The sequence below is a fragment of the Lactuca virosa genome, chromosome 6 (genome assembly GCF_052849685.1).
Source record: "Lactuca virosa cultivar CGN04683 chromosome 6, Lactuca_virosa_CGN04683_v6, whole genome shotgun sequence".
In the NCBI taxonomy this organism is placed as follows: Eukaryota; Viridiplantae; Streptophyta; class Magnoliopsida; order Asterales; family Asteraceae; genus Lactuca; species Lactuca virosa.
In genome coordinates, this window is record NC_136431.1 from 129,995,436 (window position 1) to 130,017,862 (window position 22,427).

The following is a 22,427-nucleotide window of genomic DNA, read 5'->3' on the forward strand; positions in this document are numbered from 1 at the left end:
CGTCAGGACAGAAACTAGGGATCTTCAGGGAGATTCAACATTCGAGGTGAGTTTCCTCACCATGTATGGCGGGTTGAAGGCACCAATACCGACCCATGATCTGACATGTTAGAATACTCATTATTTGTGTGACACTAGTATGTGTATGTGCTTGTATGCTTTCTGGGCGGGGCCCGATGATTATCATGTATGTTATTAGTTGTTATGTGTTATGATTTGTATGTGGGCGGGGCCCGTTATCCGAGTTAGGGTGGGGCTCATTATACTCATTGAGCGGGGTCCGTTATCCGAGTTAGGGTGGGGCCTGTTATACTCATTGGGCGGGGCCCGTTAAACTCTTTGGGTGGGGCTCGTTATATGCTATGTATGTATGGTATGCGGTATATTGGAGAACTCACTAAGCTTTGTGCTTACGGTTTCAGTCTATGTTTCAGGTACTTCCGGTTCCAAAGGAAAGATCTCGGGTTGACTGCATTGCACACACCATATGGATTCCGCATTTGAGGTTTCACTCTAATTTTTATAATGTTTAATACACTTATTTTATTCGGGATGTATGGATAATGTTAGAATACTGTTTTTACTTAAATTAAAAATGAAATTTTTGGATTATATTTTTAGGACCTTATACCTTATTTAAAAAGAGTCTGTACCCTTGTTTCTTGTTGGGCGAAGTGGGACTCGCACTTTGGCACTTCCATCATAAATCTTTAGCTTCTTTTATTTTTATAAATTATACAAACTATATATTTTATTAACTATATATTAAAAGGAAATATCTATCGACAATTTATACCTCTTTACTTTGGAAAATGATATTTTCAATCCATGTCACTTTGATCCCCTTTCCATTTTACCATCCACAATTTGCACATGTCTATGTTACAAAATGATATTTTTCATCTTTTTACTTTGTAAAAATATATTTAAAAATGTCACTTTCAACTTTGAAATTTGAAAAATGTCACTTTGGCCTTCTTCATTTTATCAACTTTTGTGTTTATCCCCTGTAGTATATATAATATAATTTTCCTTAATAGCTTTCATTCATTAACTTAAAAAAAACTATTTATTTATATTCTTATTTTTATGTATGTATCGGTATAAATTCGAGATAATCAACGTTTCAACATAAATTTAGAACTTTCGTTCGTTAGTTTAGTTTTTTTTGTTTTTTTTATTTTTAAAAATTACTTGTTTTTTTATGTACGTGTCGGTATAAATTCGAGTTTGTCTATGATTTACCATATTTTTTTTACGTTTTTGGTGTTTATTTTTAGTTACCTCTGGAAAAGAAACTATATTTTCGTCTATTTTCAACACGTAGCAACTTACTTTTTCCTACTTCTTAAATCCATAACCGTCACTACAATGTGTGGCGGGTAAAATCCTAGTTTTATATTAATTACTTCAGAAGAAAAATAATAGATATTATATATAATTATTAAATATATTAAATTCGGCGTGTTTTGGTTATTTTCGATTTTTGAAAAATATAAAACCGCAAAGCACCAAAAATTTGCGGTTGTTGGAGATTTAAAAACCACACGGTTAGTTTCTGTCTCCGTTTCAATTAATGTGGTTTTTTCGATTATTTTTAATTGTGTTTTGGTTTTTGCTCCTCTTAGTACAATCTGCAAGGCATAACACAATTTCGAACTTTTGCTTCGTAGTGCGATTTGTGGTTTTGTCTTTACACTAGAGAACTAACACCCCTATCAATAACAATATTGTTTATGTCAAAGTACTATTTGCTATTTCATCTCAAAATAGGTACACGTTCTTTTTGGTAAATATTCCCCCATTACGTAAATAAATTTTTTAAATTAGGAACTTGTAATACTCGAGAACGCTCCTAGTTTCAAACCCAAATTCATGAAAAGAATTTGTGGAGTCACGAGCACAAGTCAGTACCTCATTAACTACATGTTGGAAGCCGCTCCTAGTCTTGGAGGAGCCTATACACAAAATTTATGTCATTCTTCTTATTTTGCATTTAAACACCCTTTCTCACTACAAATAGGATCACTCTACTCTACAAACTTGGAAGCAAATAGAAGGGTTAAACATGGGTGGCGTGCAAACTAAAGGGGGGCATCATGCGAATAATGGTTGTGAGGTAAGAATCTTGAGAGAGAAAACAAAGCTTCTGCAACAAAAGCTGGAAGAGGTGATATCACTGAGAGGGACCGAAAATGAAGTTTACGAACAAGAAATGATGGTTCATGCGCTGAAAGAGTCTGAATGGAAGCAAGAGAGGAAATGGCTGCAAAGGGAAGTGAAGAGGTTGAAGAAGGTGATGGAAGAGAAAGAAGAAAAACACAGAAGAAGAGAGACGGCGATGATGGAGAAAAAGAGTGAGAAAATGGCGTTGCAGGAATTGCAGACGGATATGGTGTTGGAGCAGATGAAGGAGGAGAGAGAGCGACGGGATGAGGCGGTTGAGAAGTGGAAACGATTGTATTTAGCAATCAAGATTGAGCTTGATAATCTCATCAACACAACCCATCAAGGTAATTAATACATTAAAGATACACTTTGGAATTGAAATTGAAATTGAAACTCCCGTTCACTACTGTTGATTATTTATGCAAATATACCACGTAAAGGAGTCGTTCTTTCAAGAATAAAGACAAACATGCCTCACACTGTCCCACATCTGTATATAATAAGGAGCAAAATCCACTTTTAGAGTCTACAATTTTTTTAATGCTATTTCATTTCGAAAAAAATAATGAAAAATCTTGTTATCTGTTACGAGAATTTGTCACCTACAACTTCTTCAAGAGTATCTCTAAAATTACAAATTTTAAAAGCTTTTCCAATCATTGTTTTTGTCTTTTAGTTAAGTTTAACTAATGTGATATAATTCAAAATTTTGGTGGGTTTCATTAATATATATTGACGAAAAAGCTCTACTACGGAGTTGGGAGATGTATTTTTTGTATCATTCTTGAGATGTCAGAGAATAAAAAATGAAAAAACTCCATTGATGCTGCCGATAGTGCACCCTTGACCCGTTGACCATTTGTACAAGCATATGCCACCTGGCCAACTTTGTGCAGAATGATCGATTAATAAAACTTGCAGGAAAAACAACATCATGGAGAGAAGATGACGATTATCTGATCCACGAGCTACAAAAAGAGCTGAGAGCTAAAGAAGAGACTATTGAACTTTTACAAGCACACATAGCTTCCATAGAGCAAGAAGAATCAAGAAGGGAACGCGAGTTAGACATATTGAGACAAAGCTTGCGTATCATGAACCACAGGAAGAAGCCAAAACATATCTCCAAAGAAATTTACAACACTAAAATCAAACTCAAAGTTTGATAAAATCTTGTATTATATATATCATGTACAAGCATTTTTAGTTTTCCATCGTAACAATCTTTCGTTTACTATACTTCTTTGACTGATGAACTACCCCCATCAACAGATTTTGTATTTGTTCGGTAATTCAATCTGACATTCTGAAAAGGAAAAAACAAAATAAGAAATTAGTTTATTTGTTTTTTATAAATATACAGAGTAATATATAAGTGTAGATTAGAATTAGAATACCTCAAGCAGAGAAACATAATAAAAATCTTCCATATGCTGCATAAGGGCAGTCCCATCTCTTATTGAACGAAAAATGTTTATTTCCGTGTTCAATATTTTTTCAATCAGTTCCTTTTCACCTTTCATCTGTGAAAATATTCACAGTAATTAATCTTAAAATTTGGCATATAACTAATTGCAAAGAGACAGAGAGACTTACAAATTCAGTGACAAGAACATCAGGGGTGGATTCCCCAATCACATCACCTTCATAGCCATCTCCCAAAAGCTCCATGTTTTCCTACAAATACTTAATATATATATAATAATAATAAGCTTGTTGAAATTACAAGGAAAAATGAAGAAAGTACTCACCAAGGCATTTTCTACATCTCCGGCTGCTAGATATATAGGTTGAGCTACATGGCAATAACCCATCAAACGAGGAACAGAAGGAATAATATCTCTGTGATTCACAACTCTCCAGCTGTCTTTAACTTTCTACAATGCAAACAACAAAAATCAAAAACTTTAACACCAAACATCTTTTGATGCACTGAAAGGGAGATTACCTCGTTATAAATTTGAGCAAATTTTTTGTTACCAACTCTTGGAGATCCAAAGTTATACATAGTTACATAAACAGCCCCTCGCCTAGTGAATCAAAAGAGACGAAACAAAATGTCACTCACATGGATGAATAAAAGACGATGATGATTCACCAAATGTTTAAAAAAAAAAAAAAAAAAAAAACTGACTTTGCTAATTGACTGGAGGATAGTTCGAGAGCAAGCAAAGTTGCTAATGCACCACCTAAACTATGACCAGTTACATAAACATGCCATTTGGACACCTCATCACCACCATCATCTTCATCTTCATCCCTGTTTTTTTAATTAATATCAAGCACCATGGGCAAATATATATAATAATAATAATAATAAATAGCATTCTACTTACTGATATCCAATAGCTGTTTTGATCAGAGAGAGAATTCTTGTTCTGACCGAGTCGTAGGCACTTAAAAATCCAGAGTGAACCTGAAAATTATCTTATAAGAGATATATGGAATCATAAGAAAAATAATAATAATATAATAATAAATATATACCTGAACTTCTTCCTTAAAGTCACCACCTATTCTCTCTGGATTTAGCCTACAAAAGTTAGACAAGTGTCACACTTTCTTAGTACTCCCATATGTTTGACCTATTTTGTGTTTGGGGTATTCTAGTCATTTCGGTTCTAAGTCCAGTAGTATAAATAGGAGGTATTTAAGTCATTTACAGATAGATGTTTAAGTGTTAATTTATCATGATAATTAGACCTTCTAATTTGTAATGAAAAGAAAAAGTCAAAATCTTCACCTAACTATTTTCTCAATTTATCCACCTAACTATATCTGCAGTGACTAAATCATTATACTTTTTTGAGTCAAATACCAAATGGTCCCTATACTTTTTGATTTTTGTGTCTATAGTACAAAACTGAAACATTTTCTATTATTGGCCGTTATTTCAAGGTTTCATAACGATTATAGTCCTTATTTCAACTAAAACCGATATGAAACTGACTTCGAAAAAGGTTTTCAGTTTTGGACTAAACACAGTAAAAATCAGAAAGCACAGGGACCATTTTTGTAATTTACTCTACTTTTTTGACAGTTTAAAGAACCATTTTTCCCAATTACCATTATTTCAACTGAAGAATAATTTTTAATAAAAAATAACATCTCAGCAGCTAAAGACAATTACCCTGCAGGAACCATCATTAAATCAGTTCGCAAATCCTTCCATCTAACCTGGAATTAACGAATCAAAAAATAAATATCTTTTTTTTTATATATATAATTCACTGGCATCATTGACTTCAGTTGACTTACTTGCTCTGTTCCCCTGAAGGCAACAACTAATCTTTTGCGTGCTGAATCACGCCAAATTGCCACCTACAAAGTCAACTCACTTGATGACAAATAAAATAATACATTCACTGTTGAAAAAAAAAATTAAATAATAATAATAAGATGGACCTGTGTATCTGTGACAGGATTATCCAAGAAACATATCTTCTCAAACTCTGATTTTATAAAACTTGAGTGACCCAACGAAGTGGCTAACATTGCCCAAGCCTCCATTGCACTCTCAGCTGTTGAAAACAAAGCTCTCATTTCCTCAGCTTTTTTTTCATCCAAAATCGGTTTATCAGAATCCTCCTCTTTGGAATTGGAATCAGAATCATCTTTTGTTAACTCAGTAACTGTAGCATTCAGAACCATTAAAGCTCCCAAGATGGAATCAGTTTGTTTTAATAACTCTTGTGTTGCCTTCTTTATATCAGGAAATGCTGACTGAATAGCTGTAATAGCTGAACTATTATTATTATTATTATTATTACTCTTTTCATCATCATTAACAGAATCTTGACTACTGCTTGGAGTTGCAAGCCCAGCTTCTATATAACCTGCTTCTGCAACACTCTGTGACTGAAGTCCAATTTTGCTTAATAAATCAAACCCTTCCCACTTAATCTTTTCAGGAGCTGGGAGACCAAGTTGCTTTACAACATTCTCATTGATTGTATCCCCAAAAGTCTTCCAAAAATCTTTGTCAGAGTGTGAGGCGTTTTTGTCAGAATTCATTACATCTTTTTCGTTGCTTTCAGATTCTAGAGAATTCAAATCTTTTCGGTTGGTTTCAGATTCTAGAGAATCTATGTCTGTAGTGTTAATAAGATCTGTAGATATTGTGGAATCTTGTGCATTAGAAACATTGCTATTATCCCTTTGGATGTATGCATCATTTATAGACTTTAATTGACCAAAAGCATATTCAACGAATTGGCTTGCTTGTACAGGTTCTGAGCCAATAACTTTTCTCAAAGTAGATTCAAAACCGTTGTTTCGAAGAAATTCTGCTACAAAGGGTATCCTCCACCAATTCTTTTCTTCCTCAATTGTCTCAAAGCTCTTATATTTAACCTGAACAACATTCAAATCTGTAAGATTTATATATGTATATTCAAACTATGAATAGCATTATTCCTAGTCCACATTTGTAACTCAAGGGTATTCATTAGAAAGATATTAATAAAGTTTTCTGACCAATTGTATTTAATGTTTTTATTCACAGAAACTTACCTCTAGTTGTACCTTTCCACCACCACCCATTCCCTCCAATTCAACTACCACCTCATGTAAATTTCCTGGTAAACATGGTTCTATGCTTTAGAGACATTATGGTGGAGATTGTTTTCTATAGTTCATAACATAGCATCTGGACATTAATACATTTAGAAACTGCAGCTATCATTCAAACGTTACAGTATAACATCAAGGGTATTGGAATAATATCCTGTGCTAACTTCATAATGCTGAGATTTTCTTTTAAATTTGTTTGAGGTGAAAAGAAGCTAGTGTAGTGACTTAAAGCATCCAAAAGATGAAGAAAATAAAAAAAGAAGAAAGCTCACCATCACATATGGACTCCAAGCTGACAATGGAATTGCCCATACGTTTATGAGGGGCCACAAGATTAGCATCCCAAGCTGCAACCTGAAGTTAAATTGGTACATAACATAAATTTTGAGGATCCAAAATTTATTCTATATGGTTTGATGACACAACAAAATCTCTAATGCAAGTATTAACAGAACAAACAAAGATGATACCATCTACTTGAAAAAACAGAATGCCTATTCAATCTGATGTTTAGTGCTATAATAAGAAAGAATATTAAAGGTTGTTTAGTGGTAACTAGGAATAAGACATAAAGTGGATACTAAAATTATCCACTTAAATCTTAAAATGCATTGATAACCTGAAGGTTGATGGTTGGCGGATGCTTGATGAATAATGTGAGGTCTTCATTCCAAGTTGGTTCCCTTGTCCTGACAAAACACACAAAAAAAGCTTTTAAAGCAAAGATTAATTCACTACTTAAGTTTAAGTTTATTTGTTACAAGAGTAGAAAGTACATTGATTTGTCTTTCATCACAGAAAAGGAGAATGAGACCACATTGAATATACTCACCCCCATTTAACATTGCTTTTCACAACCTGACTATCCAATTGCAAAACCACATAAGGATCACTTGTTCCCTGAAAGCAGAAACTGGGCACCACATGAGAACACTTAAAACATGGATTTTCTTATCCCTAAAAAGCGACCAAAGATGTAAATGTATAAACATTTCATCTAAAGGAAAGATATGCAGAAGAGAGGTTACCCATGGATCCATGGCAGGAAAATCATAACCCTTCTTAAGCTTTATAAACAACTGGCCATCATAAATCTCACGAAGAAATGACCTGACAAAAGAAGTGAAGGCTCCAGTTAATATAAAGCAACTCCCAAAAATTTGTTTTTTCACTCAATTCAACATGAAAAAGAAATGAAATCCATTTTGTGGTTCTTTATATATGAGGGCAAAAGCAGATGATAGCATACTCTGAAAGAATCACAGTCTGACAACCAGCTGCATCCACCTCGCTCTTTCCAGTATTTTCCTGATAAATAAGAAAGAGATAAAAAAAAAAGGTCCATATTCAATGCTTTCTTTATTTTCCGTATATTAATCTTTTAAACAAGGGGGCAACATGATTATGATTCCCTCACAAGTAAACAATCTTGCAACTCTTGGTATAAACTGCAAGTGAAAATACACGAATCCCTAAATGATTGGATAAAGATTGATTTGTAGCAAAAGGTCGAACAACTTACTGTAGGGGTTGTATAAGCTTCAAACGCAAACCCAGCGAGAATAACTGCACGATTAATATCAAATGGAGGCCGTTCAGTCTCTTCACGCAACAAAACGGTTTCGATATCGGTGTTTGATTTGGTGGCGTAAACAAGCGAGCATAATCCATCTCGACTTCTAGTATTCGGAATTGAAAGCCTGAGCTTCAGAGAAAAGGGGGAGATGACATTAGGGTTTCGAATGAAGGGAAATCTTGGTAGATTGAAATTGGCAGTGGAGCAATAGAGAAAGTGAAATTGTGTTTTGTAAGATTGAACATTTGTAGCCATGGATAAGAACAAAGAAACGAAGTGAGTGTGTGAGTGTGTGCTCAGGAACAACTGTATAAAGTGTTGAGAAGAAGAATGAGAAGTCTAGATGTATCCACAACGGCGGTTATCGTAACGTTAAAACATTGGCGCCAAGTGACTTAACGGTCAATTACTAAATTAGAGACACTTCATTCTTCAACGTTATGGAAATCCGAAAACACACGTTTTGAAAGGGTTGAGAGTAAGATGATTCCTTCATTAACAGGGGAGATGGCTTTTAAAATAGCCAAGAACAGCCCAACTTATATTACACATATATTACAGAGGATATTTGCAATTAAAGAGATTCCACTAAACTTAGGAAACTAAATAACAAACAAATATACATAAACAATTATATCAGAATAGAATATATGCAGAATCACTTTTATACAGGAGAAGATTGAGGAGGATATTTCTCCTTATCATGCCACCGCAAGATGGACGGCCTGTGGGTAAGGCCAATCTTGGAAACTAGAGAGCTGAATCGATGTTTGGGAAGAGGTTTTGTCAAGGCATCAACTAGTTGATCATCACCTGATATGTGTTGTACCCGAAGTGTGCCAAGTTGAATTTGCTCACGTACAAAGTGGAATGCCAGGGCAAGGTGCTTCATACGAGAGTGGAAGATGGGATTTGCTGAGTAGTGTGTTGCACCGAGATTGTCACAGTAGATGGTTGGACAAGTGTTCTCAGATAGACCAAGTTCATTGAGAAGAGAACGTAACCAGATAATTTCAGCTGTGGTTGAGGCTACAGCTCGGAACTCGGCTTCAGTAGAGGATCGAGCAATAGCTCGTTGTTTCTTGGAGCTCCAGGAGATGGGATTACGGCCTAAATACACGATGTTTCCAGTAGTGGAGAGGTAATTATTTGTGTCACGTGCCCAATCAGCATCAGTAAAAGCATGTAAAGTAAGGGGAGAATTCCGATGAAGTTGGATACCATGAGATGAGGTACCACTGAGATAACGAAGTAAACGTTTTAGTGCAGTCCAGTGGACATCGGTGGGTTGATGAAGGTACCGAGAGAGTTTGTTTACAGCATATGCTACATCAGGACGTGTAAGAGAGAGGTATTGAAGGCTACCAACCAATGCACGATATTCAGTGGGGTTTTGGAGAGTGGACCCCATTTCCTGGGAAAGTTGAGGATAGACAGCCATAGGAGTGGGAACATATTTTGAATCAAACATTTTGTAGCGGATGAGGATGCCATTAATGTATTTGGTTTGGTTTAGAAAAAGACCATGTTTGTTAGGAATGACCTCAACACCAAGGAAGTAGGAAAGGGAACCCAAGTCTTTTAGAGAGAATCGTTTAGAAAGAGTGGAGATGAAACTATTGAGGTGAGAAACTGAAGGGCTCGTGACAATGATGTCGTCAACATAGACAAGAAGATAAATAAGTGTTGAGCCATGACTATATATGAAGAGGGAAGGGTCAGCTAATGAGTTGTGGAATCCATATGTGAGTAAGTAGTTTTTGAGTTCATTGTACCATGCCCGTGGTACCTGTTTGAGGCCATAGATGGCCTTGGATAACTTGCAAACATAGTCAGGATGATCTTCATCCTTGAATCCAGTAGGTTGAGCCATGTAAACGGTTTCAGAGAGAGCACCTTGAAGGAATGCATTATTAATGTCGAGTTGTCGTAATGACCACGACTGGCTAGTGGCAAGGGAGAGTATGGTTCGAACTGTAGTCGGCTTTACAACAGGGCTAAAGGTGTCAGAGTAGTCAATGCCAGGGCGTTGGTGAAATCCCTTGGCAACAAGGCGGGCTTTGTGACGTTCAACAGAACCATCAGGTTTGTATTTGGTCCGAAATATCCATTTGCAACCGATAACGTTTTGAGATGGGTGAGGGGAAACAAGATGCCATGTTTTATTGGAAGTTAGAGCATCAAATGCAGCTTGCATGACTGCATGCCAAATCGGAATTTTGAGTGCTTGTGTGGCACTGATGGGTTCCGTGGGGGTGATAGAGGACGTTTGTTTGGCAGTGAGAGCATACTTTGGGTTAGGTTTGGTAATATTGTTTTGGAGTCGTGTGATGATGGTGCGAGAAGGTGGAAGAGGAGGAGGAGGAGGAAATGGTGATTGGTTAGATGATGTTGTGGAAGGTGACACAGGGGCTGATATGGGAGGGGTAGGTGTTGAGGGGGTAGGAGATGTTTGTGTAGAGGAGGAAGGAAGAGGGGAATTAATGGTGGGTAAAGGTTGATTTGGAAGAGGAGGAATAAAAGGAAGAGGCATGGTGCACCAAGAGTCTGTGGAGGAGGTTGTTATTGCATTGGACTTTGATAAGGAAGAAAAGGGAAATTCATTTTCAATGAATTTTACATGGCATGATACATACACTTTGTTTATGGTTGGATCTAAACAATAATATGCACTTTGGGATGATGAATAACCAACAAAAATGCAAGGAGTAGATCTTGGCTCCATTTTGTGGTGACGGTAAGGATGTAACCATGGATAACATAAACATCCAAAATTCCTTAGTTTAGAGTAGTTAGGAGGATGTTGGAAGAGTTTGAGATATGGAGATTGATATTGTAGTGTAGGTGTAGGAAGGCGGTTGATCAGGTATGTAGCTGTGGCAAAAGCATGAGGCCAATGGGTGGTTGGAATACAGGCATGAGAGAGAAGTGTAAGGCCTGTTTCTACAATGTGACGGTGTCGTCGTTCTGCATAACCATTATGTTCTGGTGTGTGTGGTGGGGAGGTGAGGTGAGATATTCCAGTAGAGTGAAGAGTGGGGTCAAGTTTAAGGTATTCTCCACCATTATCCGAAAACAATTGAAGTATGGGTTTATTAAAGAATTTTTCTACTAATGCTTTGAAGCGAAGAGATATTGATTGTGTATCGGATTTTCGTTGTAAAGGGTAAAACCATATGTATTTAGTGTAGTGATCAACAAAGATGACATAGTATTTAAAGTTGTCATAAGACTGGACTGGAGCTGTCCACACATCAGAAAATATTAATTCTAAAGGTGAATGTGTGACTAGAGTTGATTGAGAAAATGGTAGCTTATGGCTTTTATTAATATTGCAAGAATTACAACTTGATTGAGGTAAGCAGAAATTTTGTAATGGAAATTGTGAATTGAGATGCTTGATAATAGCGATAGATGGGTGACCAAGGCGATGATGCCAGTCACGACATGATTTAGCAAAGCTTGAGAAAAGTGTTGGAAAAGGCGTTTCCAGTCATAAACTCCACCTTTAGGCTGTCCCGTGAGAAGAGTTTGCCCCGATGAAAGTGCCTTAATAAGGAAAGTAGAGGGTAAGAATTCAACAGATGTAGAGTTATCATGACAGAATTGTGAGATAGAGAGAATGTTTCGAGAGATAGATGGAACATATAAAACATTTTTGAATATAAAGGTCTGAGTTGAAGTAGAGATAGAGAAGGAACCGGTGTGAGAAATGGGAAGAGCAGATCCATCCCCAATGATTAGTTCATCAGATCCATCATATGGTGCATGAAGAGATAGGTTTGCAAGATCATTGGTAACATGATGAGTGACACCACTGTCGAGAAGCCACGAGGACGAGGGTGGTGTAGTAACTGTGGCAACATGTGCTTGAGGAGCATGAGGTCGACCTGATGATGGTATAGGTGTAGTAGGGAAAACAACTTGAGGATAAGTACGTTTGAAAGTGTGACATTGTGAGACAACATGACCTGGGATGCGACAAAACTGACACTTTCCAAGGAAGGGTTTTGAAGCCCGGTTTGACATATTTGTAGGAGTTGGAAGAAGTCCAGGTGTATATGGTGTGCGAGATTGGTTATGATTGCGTTGATTGTGGGTTTTGTAGGTAGCATGGACAGAAGCGGGGTAAGGAGTGATGTTGTTTTGGTTAATGGTAAGTTCACGTGTGATGAGTTTTTCATGGAGTTCTTCAAAGGAGATGGTTGTATCTCGCCCATTAGTAGCATCAATGACCGGTTTGTATGCTTCATAGTCCAGACCTCTCAAACTTTGGCGATAATGTCTTCATGGTCCATGGGTTTCCCCATGACAGATAGTTGGTCGGTGAGGGTTTTGATGGATTGCATGTAGTCAGTGATACTTTGGGTGGAGAGTTTTGTGAGTCGATTGAGATTGTTTTTGATTTGTAAGAGATGACCACGAGATGGGTTGGCATATGTTGATGCAAGGATGCGCCAAATTTCAGCAGAAGTTGAGGAGTGGGATACAAGAGGTACAACAGTGGCTGAGAGAGTTCCAAGAAGAGCACCAAAAATGAGTTTATCTTGGCGCACCCATGTTGAATAGGCTGGATTTTCGGTTGTAGTAGAATTGGTTGTGATTTTAGGAGAGGGTGGTGGATGAGTACCATCCACAAATTTATATAGATCGTAGCCAATTAGGGTTGCTTGAGTTTGAGATTTCCATGGAATGTAATTGCTTGGTGTGAGCTTGATTGTGTTGTTGAAGTTGATTATGGTGAAGGGTTTTGTAGGTTCGTTGTTGTTGGGAATGGTAGCATCATTGTTGTTGGTCATGGTTGATGAAAAGTGTTTGAGAGTATAGAGGAGGATCAATAAAGCTCTGATACCATGAAAGGGTTGAGAGTAAGATGATTCCTTCATTAACAGGGGAGATGGCTTTTAAAATAGCCAAGAACAGCCCAACGTATATTACACATATATTACAGAGGATATTTGCAATTAAGGAGATTCCACTAAACTTAGGAAACTAAATAACAAACAAATATACATAAGCAATTATATCAGAATAGAATATATGCAGAATCACTTTTATACAGGGGAAGATTGAGGAGGATATTTCTCCTTATCACGTTTGTCTCTAATGTATGTGGATTGGTCGAGGTCGACGATATTCACAATCATGATACAAACTCAAGACAACCAAAATTTCCCTGAAACAAAAACCCCATAGAAGAAAGTGGTAGCATGTGTTCAAATATTGTTACATCATGTTTTTATAGCATGTAAGCATAATATGATGATCTGGAGTGGTGATGTGGTTAAAAGATAAGCATTTTTTTAAAAATCAAATAAACTTTTATTTGACTATTTAAATGAAATAAATTATAAAAAATATACAAGTTGTTAAAGGTAAAGTTACAAACATTTAAAGCAGAATTAATCTAATGGGACCATTTGTTTTCTCTTTTCTCTCGTCAAGGAAAAATAACGAGACAATTATAGTACATGTCCTTAGCGAGCCAAAAGTAGTGGTAACGAGTTTTTAATGAAGGCTTAGCGAAGGGAGTTGGCGAGCTACTCCTTTCAGCCTAAGTAAGTTTGAACCAACATAAAACTTATCTAAAAGGATCCTAGTCTTACATCCTTTATTCCTTTAGCATGATTTGGTTAAAGCGAAAACAAATATTTTTTGTGCGTGTGTGTGCATATATATATATATAGGTTCCGTTAAGATTAAAAATAAAATAGAGATCTTGAGATTCAACCTCAGCCACATAATTTCACATCTGCCACACTAACCCTCCGACGTATCGGCACGACAAGCATGTTATAATCATAAATGATTATATAGCGTCGCCCGTTCCTTTCTCCTTTGCTACCATCCCCACCACCACAACCGCCACTGTCACCCCCACTACCTCTGACACCATTCGACCCCACTACTGTCATCTCCGTCACTTGTACCACCGCCACCTCTGCCATCACCACATTTTCTACTAACAACTGTCATAATCATATATGATTACTCAATCTGTGAACAGAGATATATGTATAATCATTTATGATTAGGCATACCCCACTGTTGCCGGTACGCTGGAGTGTTAGAGCGGCAAACGAGAAATATGTGAGAATTTAAATTTGAGGTATTAAAATCACATTTAACCATGTAGGTTGTTGTTTTTGGCAATTCTGGTTATGAGTCGCCATGTACACGGGTTGTGGGAATTTCATTTGTAAATCAAACAGGGTGTGTACTTTTATGTATCCAAACCTTAAGAACCCTAAAACCTGATTTTTGGGCATTGGGAAGGCATTCAATCAAATCTATTGATGCCTTGGGGGTAAGAAATTTATGTTTAAGGATTTAGAAGAGTTAATTAAGTGTAGTAACCTAATTAGCATATCATTAAGTGGATTTAATTATATGTCTTGTTATGCTTATATAGGTGTTCAACATTCATTATGTTTCTTATAATGATGTTTATATAGGTATTCCACATTCCTTATAATTTTCTTGGTGTCGGGGGTTCTAATGGAGGATATCGAGATGTTGGCTCTTCATATGGGGTATAGAGCTATAAAGTTTTCTTTTACTTATTTGGGAATGTCGATTGGTCAGACGATGGATCGGATAGCAAGTTGGTGAAAAGTTGTTGATAATTCAAGAAAAAATTGTCTACTTGGAAGGTAAAGATGTTATAGGTTGGTAGTTGTTTTACTCTTATTAAATCTGTTTTTGGTTAGTCTACCTACGTATTATATGTCATTATTCAAAATGTGGGGAGTTCTATGTAGATTTTTGGAATCCACTAGTTCTAGATTTTTTGTTTTGGCGGGGGGAAGATAATCTAAAGAAGATTAGTTGGATAAAGTGGGATAGGGTGATGTCTGCATTTGGGAATGGTGGATTGGGAGTGAGTAGTCTATCTAATTTTTAATTATGCTCTTTTGAAAAAATGAAGATGAATGTTCTGTTCAAATGATATAATTTTGTGGGTCAAGGATGTCAAAGCTATTCACGGTTCACATGGGTGTTTAGATGTGTCAAAGCCGACAAGTTAGCAGCATAAACAAAGATGAATTTGTGAATGAGAAATACAAGTTTCCTATCTTCATAGGAATCAATAGGAGAATGGAAAATTGCTCAAGTGGGCTGTTGGGCGTAATCGTAAGAAACATTAAACCATTCTTCAGGTTGATGAGCCGGAACCTGAAATAGTTTCCAATGAACCACTACCCACACCAGAAAGATTGCCTGGGACTGATGCTTACAGCGATGTGGCCTACTTGTATACTAGTTTTCTATGGGGCTACCCAGAATCTATATGGGCTTAGGCCTGCCCAAATGATGTTCAGCGGTCTCTACCTAAGTAGCTGTGGCCCATGATACAAAAGACCCACAACTAGTTAATCACTCCGTGCCTTACCTTCTAACTAACCTCTTCGATTTCGCTTATCCTAACAGTAATTGATTAGGCGTAGCTGTTGAAGCTGGTGGTTGTTCACACAGGCAGGCAGTGTTATGTGATTATGAGGGTGTATTTGCTTCACAAGGTAGTTAGTTTGCTCATGAAACAGGCATGATAGTCTTCACTCACAGCAACTTGAGTGCGGAGAAGGGGTGGTCTTACGGAAGGTCGAAGAAGGACCACTGCTTTGTTCCAGGGGTGAAGTAGCTGCTTCGAGTTGACAGTTATGTGGACTTGGGCTAGTATTATTCAAGATTATATCTGGTTAAATAAAAAGGTATTAGTTTGCATTTTTTGCAAAAGGGGGTGGAGGATTGTGGTAACACCTATTTTTAGGAAGAGGTTTAGCTAGGAAGTGTGAAAGTGAGGAGTGGGTTTGACAGACTTTATGTGTTGGAATTGGACAAATATTTTTCGTGCGAGATAGATTGATGCATAGGAGTTGGAGAAGGTCGATCAGAGGGGATGTTGAACTTAACCAACTAACCGAATTGTAACCTTCTGTAGTTCGGCTGCCAATCCGAATGATGCGGATAAGTGGTTGTGTATATTGGATAATTATGGTTGGTTTTCTGTTAGTAGCACTCGACATCATATAGATGAGGTTTTCTTAGAAGTTGGAGTTGTTGAGAGGAGATGGATCAAGTGGATACCTATCAAAGTTAATAGTATAGTTTGGAGATTAACTTTGAATAGACTTCTTACTAACTTTGCTTGCTAGTGACATTGATGTTGAGATTTATTTGCACCCGTCCTGTCAATGAGCTGAGGAGAATATGATTCATCTATTTGTCAAGTGTGAAGTGACGGCTAATACATTGATTGTGATTTTGAGATGGTTAAATTTACAAATTGTGGTTTCTAATTTTTCAGATTTGATTGCTTTGGTGAATGGTTTGGCGATGTTTAAATGGAAAAGAAAATTGGTGGAGGTCAGTCTTATCCTCGATATGGGTGCTTTGGTGGTATCGAAACGACACAATCTTTGATCATAATTTATTTCGAATAAGTATGATTGTTGATATATTTTTTCCTCATATCAATGGTTTAGTAACTAATAAGCGTGAATGGCTTAGAAATAAGTTAGATTGAAACATGAAAACTCCGATTATAAATATCTGTTTATTTTTTTTTGAAAACGATGAATATATTATAAAAGAAGCCAATATAGCAAGTAGCTATGAGGAGGCAAAAAAAGGAACAAAAACAAATAAGTGTAATGATTTAAGAGGAGAATGGTGAAACTATCCACTCTTCTCTTCACTGTTACATATTACAATTCCCTATACATTTCAACCAGAGATACACCAAGGACTTTATGTTCTCCTCAGCTTTTGAATTTTCTCTTGCTCTTTGTTCAGAGAGTAATTTTTTCTTTAATTGTTCGGCCGCTAAAAAAATTTAAGAATTTCATGGTTTTGGGAACGAACTGATTCCTTCTCTTGATTTAAATTATAGACAAAATTGTAAAAATGGTCCCTGTGGTATGCAAATTTTTGGGGTTTTAGTCCAAACCTCGATTTTTTTGGATTCATGGTCCTTTGGAGTGGTTTGTATGTGAAAATAGTCCCTCCGAAAATTGAAATGACTATAATACCCTTGGGGTATTTATTTTTCATTTTCTTTTATTTTTTTTTAAATTTAATATTTATTTATTCATTTAATAATTAAAAAAATAACAGAGGACCCATTTCTCTCTCTCTCTCTCTCTCTCTCTCTCTCTCTCCGATTGAAAGGAAATTAATGGGAAGAAATTCAAGCAAAGAAGCTCAAGAAAAGGATACATCTCCTCAATCGGAAATCCAACACAATGCTCATGCCCCAAATCCAACTTCGTCTGTGAAACCCACCTTCTAGATATCTGCATCGATTGTGCCAACTGTGCCTACCGGAAATCGCCCCTCCACAATCCATCACTGCCACCGTCGTCCTCTATCTCCTCTTCTTCTCCGACGACTTCGCCTCTGCAAACCCTATATCGACGAACACGACAACAAACCCGACTCAGTTCGTCCCACTTTCTCAGTTCGTCCTTCACCGTTCGCCCCCTTTCTTAGATTTGCATCCCTCCCAAACGACGAGTTGAAAATCGGAGTGGCAGTGTTTTCGAGTTGCTAAGGTTTGCAGCGTCTCGCTTCTTCTTCAGATCTCTGAGCAGACACATACACTCCATATGTGACTCGTCGAAGGCGGCGAAGGTGAAGCCAGAGAAACCTTTTCTCTTTACGGAGGTTCCTCTCCCTCCTTCTCCGACGACATCGTTTGCAAAAACCTAATGCAGCCGCCCTTCTAGGGTTATCTCCGAGAACGTAATCCACCTGAGGCGGTGGGTGGAAGTTAAGTAATCGGAGTAGATAGAGAGGAGGAAAGAGGCGATGGTGGATTTCAGATTCATACACACACATATCGATTTCAAAAATGAAAACATACACATACAAATCGATTTTTGGGGATGAACATACATAAATAGATTCCAGAACGAAACTTACACATGCATACATACATAAATCGATTATAGATTGGATTTATGGGAGAACGAAACTTACACATGCATACATACATAAATCGATTATAGATTGGATTTATGGGTTTTCTTTTGAGTTTCAGAAAAAGATTTAGATTTATGAGTATGTGTTTGTTCTTGAGCACTATGTGTTCTTGAGCATTATGTGTGTTTAGAATTAAAAACCAAAAAAAAAATGGAGAGACTCAGAATAGGTGTGCATGAATGTATTACCATGTTTGTTGAGAGAGAGGCCCTCTCATTTTTTTTAATTATTAAAATGAATAAATAACTATTAAACTTAAAAAAAATAAATTTAAAAATAAAAAATAAATATCCAAGGGCATTAAAGTCATTTCAGTTTACCGAGGGGACCAAATCCGCAATAAAACTAACTCAAAAGAACCACCAATATAAAAAAAAAAATCGTGATTTGGACTAAAATTTCAAAAAATGCATAATACTATTTTTGCAATTTTGGCTAAATTATATTTGAATGTTTTGGATATTTGCCATGTGACAGACACGAAAGACAAAAGAAAACGTATATGGCTTGTATAAAAAACCCACCATTTATTTTTACTTACTAATTACACATCCTCTACAACCATAACACCCTAAAACACTAACGTAATTTTGAAGATATCAAATCTTTAAAAATCCTTTTTAATGCATAAGAGCAACAGCAGCTTCCTGCACCAATGGCTCCGTCATGTGCACAAAATGCTCCGCCTCCCTCTCAACCTCCTCCCTACACTTGTCAACATCTCTCCCTTCCTTCATCTTCTTCACAAATCCCACAAACTTCCTCCAATTCTCAGGATGAAATAAATCAGGATTCATCCTCAAATACGTAAAAGCACACATCTCATCATTCTCGGACAACGACGCAGCATTCAAGATCTGTTCATGTGCAAACTCATCATATCTAGGCAAAGCATTTTCTCCGGCGAGTTCCACCCCCGCTTCCCTGGTAGCCATAGCCACCTGTTGCACCAACTTTTCCGGCGAACACTGTGCGTCCTGTGGCTGTTCATGGTCACGCATCTCGATGCATGTGAAATTGAAAACCGCGCCATGGCGGCCAAGCATTTTGGCGATCGGGAGGTAGCCGTCTCGGAAACGGGTGTTGTAGTAGCCGGCGGTGAGCTCCGGCGCGTGTGAGCGTGTCCCGTAGTGCCAGTGGATTCCGGCGACTTTGACAGAGATCTTGACACCTAGGTTTTTGAAAATGGAGGTCGCGGAGGAGAGTATTCTTTCTCCGTGGTCTAGTAGCATTTGGGAGTACCAGGAGAGGAAGAAGTCGCCGTACTCGGAGTTCCAGCCACCGGATTCTTTTTTGAAGAAGTTGGTGTCCTCCGGCCAGTTGTTGTACTCTCCGGCGTCTGTTGGGCCGGTGCTGCCCCATTCTGGCTTACCATAGCTCTCAGCTGCAGCTTTTAAGCTACTCAACATATACTGCAACACAAACGTATTGTGTAATTATGTTAACTCGATGTTATTGATAACGAAAATGGCAGCATGTATATGCATCACTATATGTACCTTGTCGTAACACTGAAAGGCTCCGATTCCCGGGAACCTCCATACTCCGTCTTTCTCCGGGTAAGATGGGTATCGAAGCTCTCCGGCTGGACCCATTCCAACTTGAATTTCCTACATGGATTCCAACATTTGGGTACTTCAAAATTTATTTAATAAAATTACTGCAATAAAGTGTTGAGATCACAAAAATCGAAACACCCACTTGTGAATTGGGATATGAATAGATAAGAACAATTACCACGATGGTGTCACCAAGAAGATGACTGAATTTGTCTTTGAAAGCACGCATGTAATCCGAGTAGCACTGAATTGGAGTCCTGCCTTTGAGGCAGGGGATGGTGTCGCAACCAAGGGAAAGATATTCATTGTTTCTTCTTCCCCATTGATCTGTGTACGCAAGATCGGGGTCATTGTTGATCTCTTCTAACACCCACTTTGGAAGAGGAATCCTGAAAAAAAATTCATCAATAATCAGTTTACAATTTCAAAACAAGCAAACACAGTTTCCAATTGGCTTTTTGTTTAGATAAGTAATGGTTACTGACGTGAACGTTACTACTACGTGTAGCGTATGAGAAATGAAAGAAAGCAACGAAAGGAAGGAGAGAAAATGGACTTACGTGCAGGAATCACCGACGTTTCCGCCGCATTGATGGAAGGACATGACCGCCTGTACCTTTAGCCCATGCTTTTTGGCCATCTCTAACAGCTCCGCATAACCGCCCCAATTATACTCTCCGGGCGCCTCCCTCTCCACCAATCCCCACCACACATCCATCATTATCCCTTCTACTCCGGCGCTCTTCAACGCCTGTAAACTCGCATTCATCGCCTTCCTCCTATTCACTCCGTTCCCCATCGTTACACTATCTAACGGCATCATTACATAAACCGGAACCCCCTTCCCTTGCTTACCTCCAAGGCCACCACTTCGATGCTCTCTCACCACCACCTCCTCCGTCGGAGCTTCCATTAACGCTTGGCACGCCACCGACAGATCCGCTCTCATTCCGCCTTTCACCGGACTCATCGGTGGAGACGGCGATAACCTGTCCATCTCCGCCCCTTGTTTCTGTACCGATACACGGATATTCGCCGGTGGGGATCTCCATACAGCGGACGCACTGACTGCAGCTGTTGTTGACTCTCCTCCCGCCGTGTGACCTGAATCGGTTGCGATTGGAGTCCCAGACAAAGCTCCGATCTGGTTTAAACTCATCGCCATTAAATATATCGTTGAGTTTCCACAATAGTTGCGAAATCAGAGTCGAAAATCAAAATAAACCTTCGATTATGTTAAAAGATGCTTATAATTATACAAGTAAACCTTATAATGGCAATAATTTCTCCAAATTGTTACTAGTAAAGAGATTCGATGAAAAGGGGAAGTGCCGGAGTTAAGCGTTATATATAGGGCGACTTCGAGATTCAACAAGGATTACGTGAACAAAGTTTTACGATTAAAAAAAGATAAAACAGATAATCTTTGATAAACCTTTAAGTATGTGACACGTGTAAAGGAAAAACACGTGGAAATGTATGGGCCACGGCGGGGGCGACGGCTGTGATGGCCTGATCGACTTTTGGAGTCACGTGGAATGGACGGTGAGATGTGTTTCACTTGAAAGTTCCATGTGTACGCGCCTTGAATTCACAACAATGTCACGGATCGGGATGGTCGACACGTGGGAGTAAACGAATGGTGGCGATTGAACCATCAAACTGTAGTCGGCAAATGTATATGTGCAGATTTAAAGTATTTTTTCACAAACTATCATTCCACCTTAGGGAGTCCTTCCCTCGGAGGATGTCAACGGACCAAACCGGAGCGGAAATAGCTGTCCCCGCGCGCTTGGTCCCTGTCTTACCTAAAAAGACTATTATTTAAATAGGGAAAAACTGTGGGGTATGTAAGGTAAAGTGATTGGGGTGAGGTTGGGGGTGTGTTTATTTAAATAGATTAAAAAATCAATGGCAAAATAGTCTTTTTAGGTAAGATAGAGACCAAGTGTGTAACAAAAACAAACATTAGGGACCTTCCGAGTTAAAAAGATAAATTAGGGACCAAACGCGCAAATTACCTTAAACCATAGGGACCATTCGTGTAATTTACTCTAATTTTTAATTTTAAAATAAATACAAACAAATAAAATTTATATATATATATATATATATATATATATATATATATATATATATATATATATATATATATATATTAATTTGTATATTTTTGTCTAAATAAAATATGGGCCGAATGGATTGCATGGGCCGAATGCATATGTGTTCCTGATTATACTAAACCTAAAATCACAATATATATTAGTTCAAAAGAACAACACACTTTTTCTCTTCATATTTAGGGTTTCTATTTCTTCTCCTTCTTCAGTGAAATATTGTAAATCGTTAGAGAAAGTGTTGAGACCAGAGAAGGAAAGATTCACGGGTTAGTGAACCCGTTCCAGCTTCATCATTCTTGCATCCCGCTCAACCCGCCGGAGAAGGAACCACAAACCGACGGTACTGTCGGTACCGCCCCAAGCGGATCTATAACCCGTCGACGACTTCGTTCGGCCTTAGAGACGATTTTCTTTGGAAGAAATATAACATATTACGGGGCATTATAA

At 37.7% G+C, this 22,427-nt stretch overlaps 3 protein-coding genes across 5 annotated transcripts; 1 reads left to right on the top strand and 2 right to left on the bottom strand.

Moving 5' to 3' along the window:
• Positions 1 to 452: 452 nt before the first annotated feature.
• LOC145119736 (uncharacterized) lies at positions 453 to 3,421 on the top strand. The gene is made up of 3 exons (XM_079055453.1): positions 453 to 505; positions 2,024 to 2,513; positions 3,091 to 3,421. The coding sequence occupies exons 1-3, from the start codon at positions 488 to 490 to the stop codon at positions 3,333 to 3,335; spliced, it is 753 nt and encodes a 250-aa protein (XP_078911579.1). The 5' UTR covers positions 453 to 487; the 3' UTR covers positions 3,336 to 3,421.
• LOC145119735 (putative triglyceride lipase) lies at positions 3,267 to 8,797 on the bottom strand. 3 transcript variants are annotated; one of them, XM_079055451.1, is made up of 18 exons: positions 8,264 to 8,779; positions 7,991 to 8,049; positions 7,770 to 7,851; positions 7,574 to 7,641; positions 7,361 to 7,430; positions 7,014 to 7,095; positions 6,682 to 6,746; positions 5,575 to 6,522; positions 5,428 to 5,490; positions 5,300 to 5,346; positions 4,657 to 4,702; positions 4,506 to 4,585; positions 4,304 to 4,429; positions 4,118 to 4,199; positions 3,921 to 4,046; positions 3,766 to 3,846; positions 3,567 to 3,692; positions 3,267 to 3,475 (listed from the first exon to the last, which is right to left on the bottom strand). In XM_079055451.1, the coding sequence occupies exons 1-18, from the start codon at positions 8,570 to 8,572 to the stop codon at positions 3,404 to 3,406; spliced, it is 2,532 nt and encodes an 843-aa protein (XP_078911577.1). In that variant the 5' UTR covers positions 8,573 to 8,779; the 3' UTR covers positions 3,267 to 3,403. The 3 variants fall into 3 exon arrangements, 2 of the variants coding, with proteins under 2 accessions (XP_078911577.1, XP_078911578.1); XM_079055452.1 differs by having other exon boundaries at positions 7,574 to 7,654; positions 8,264 to 8,341; XR_013713952.1 differs by lacking the exon at positions 3,267 to 3,475 and having other exon boundaries at positions 3,659 to 3,692; positions 3,766 to 3,855; positions 8,264 to 8,797.
• Positions 8,798 to 18,699: 9,902 nt separating this feature from the next.
• Positions 18,700 to 21,199, bottom strand: BAM1 (beta-amylase 1). The gene is made up of 4 exons (XM_079055036.1): positions 20,421 to 21,199; positions 20,039 to 20,249; positions 19,801 to 19,911; positions 18,700 to 19,713 (listed from the first exon to the last, which is right to left on the bottom strand). Exons 1-4 carry the CDS (start codon positions 21,023 to 21,025, stop codon positions 18,922 to 18,924), a joined length of 1,719 nt encoding a protein of 572 aa, XP_078911162.1. The 5' UTR covers positions 21,026 to 21,199; the 3' UTR covers positions 18,700 to 18,921.
• Positions 21,200 to 22,427: the final 1,228 nt, after the last annotated feature.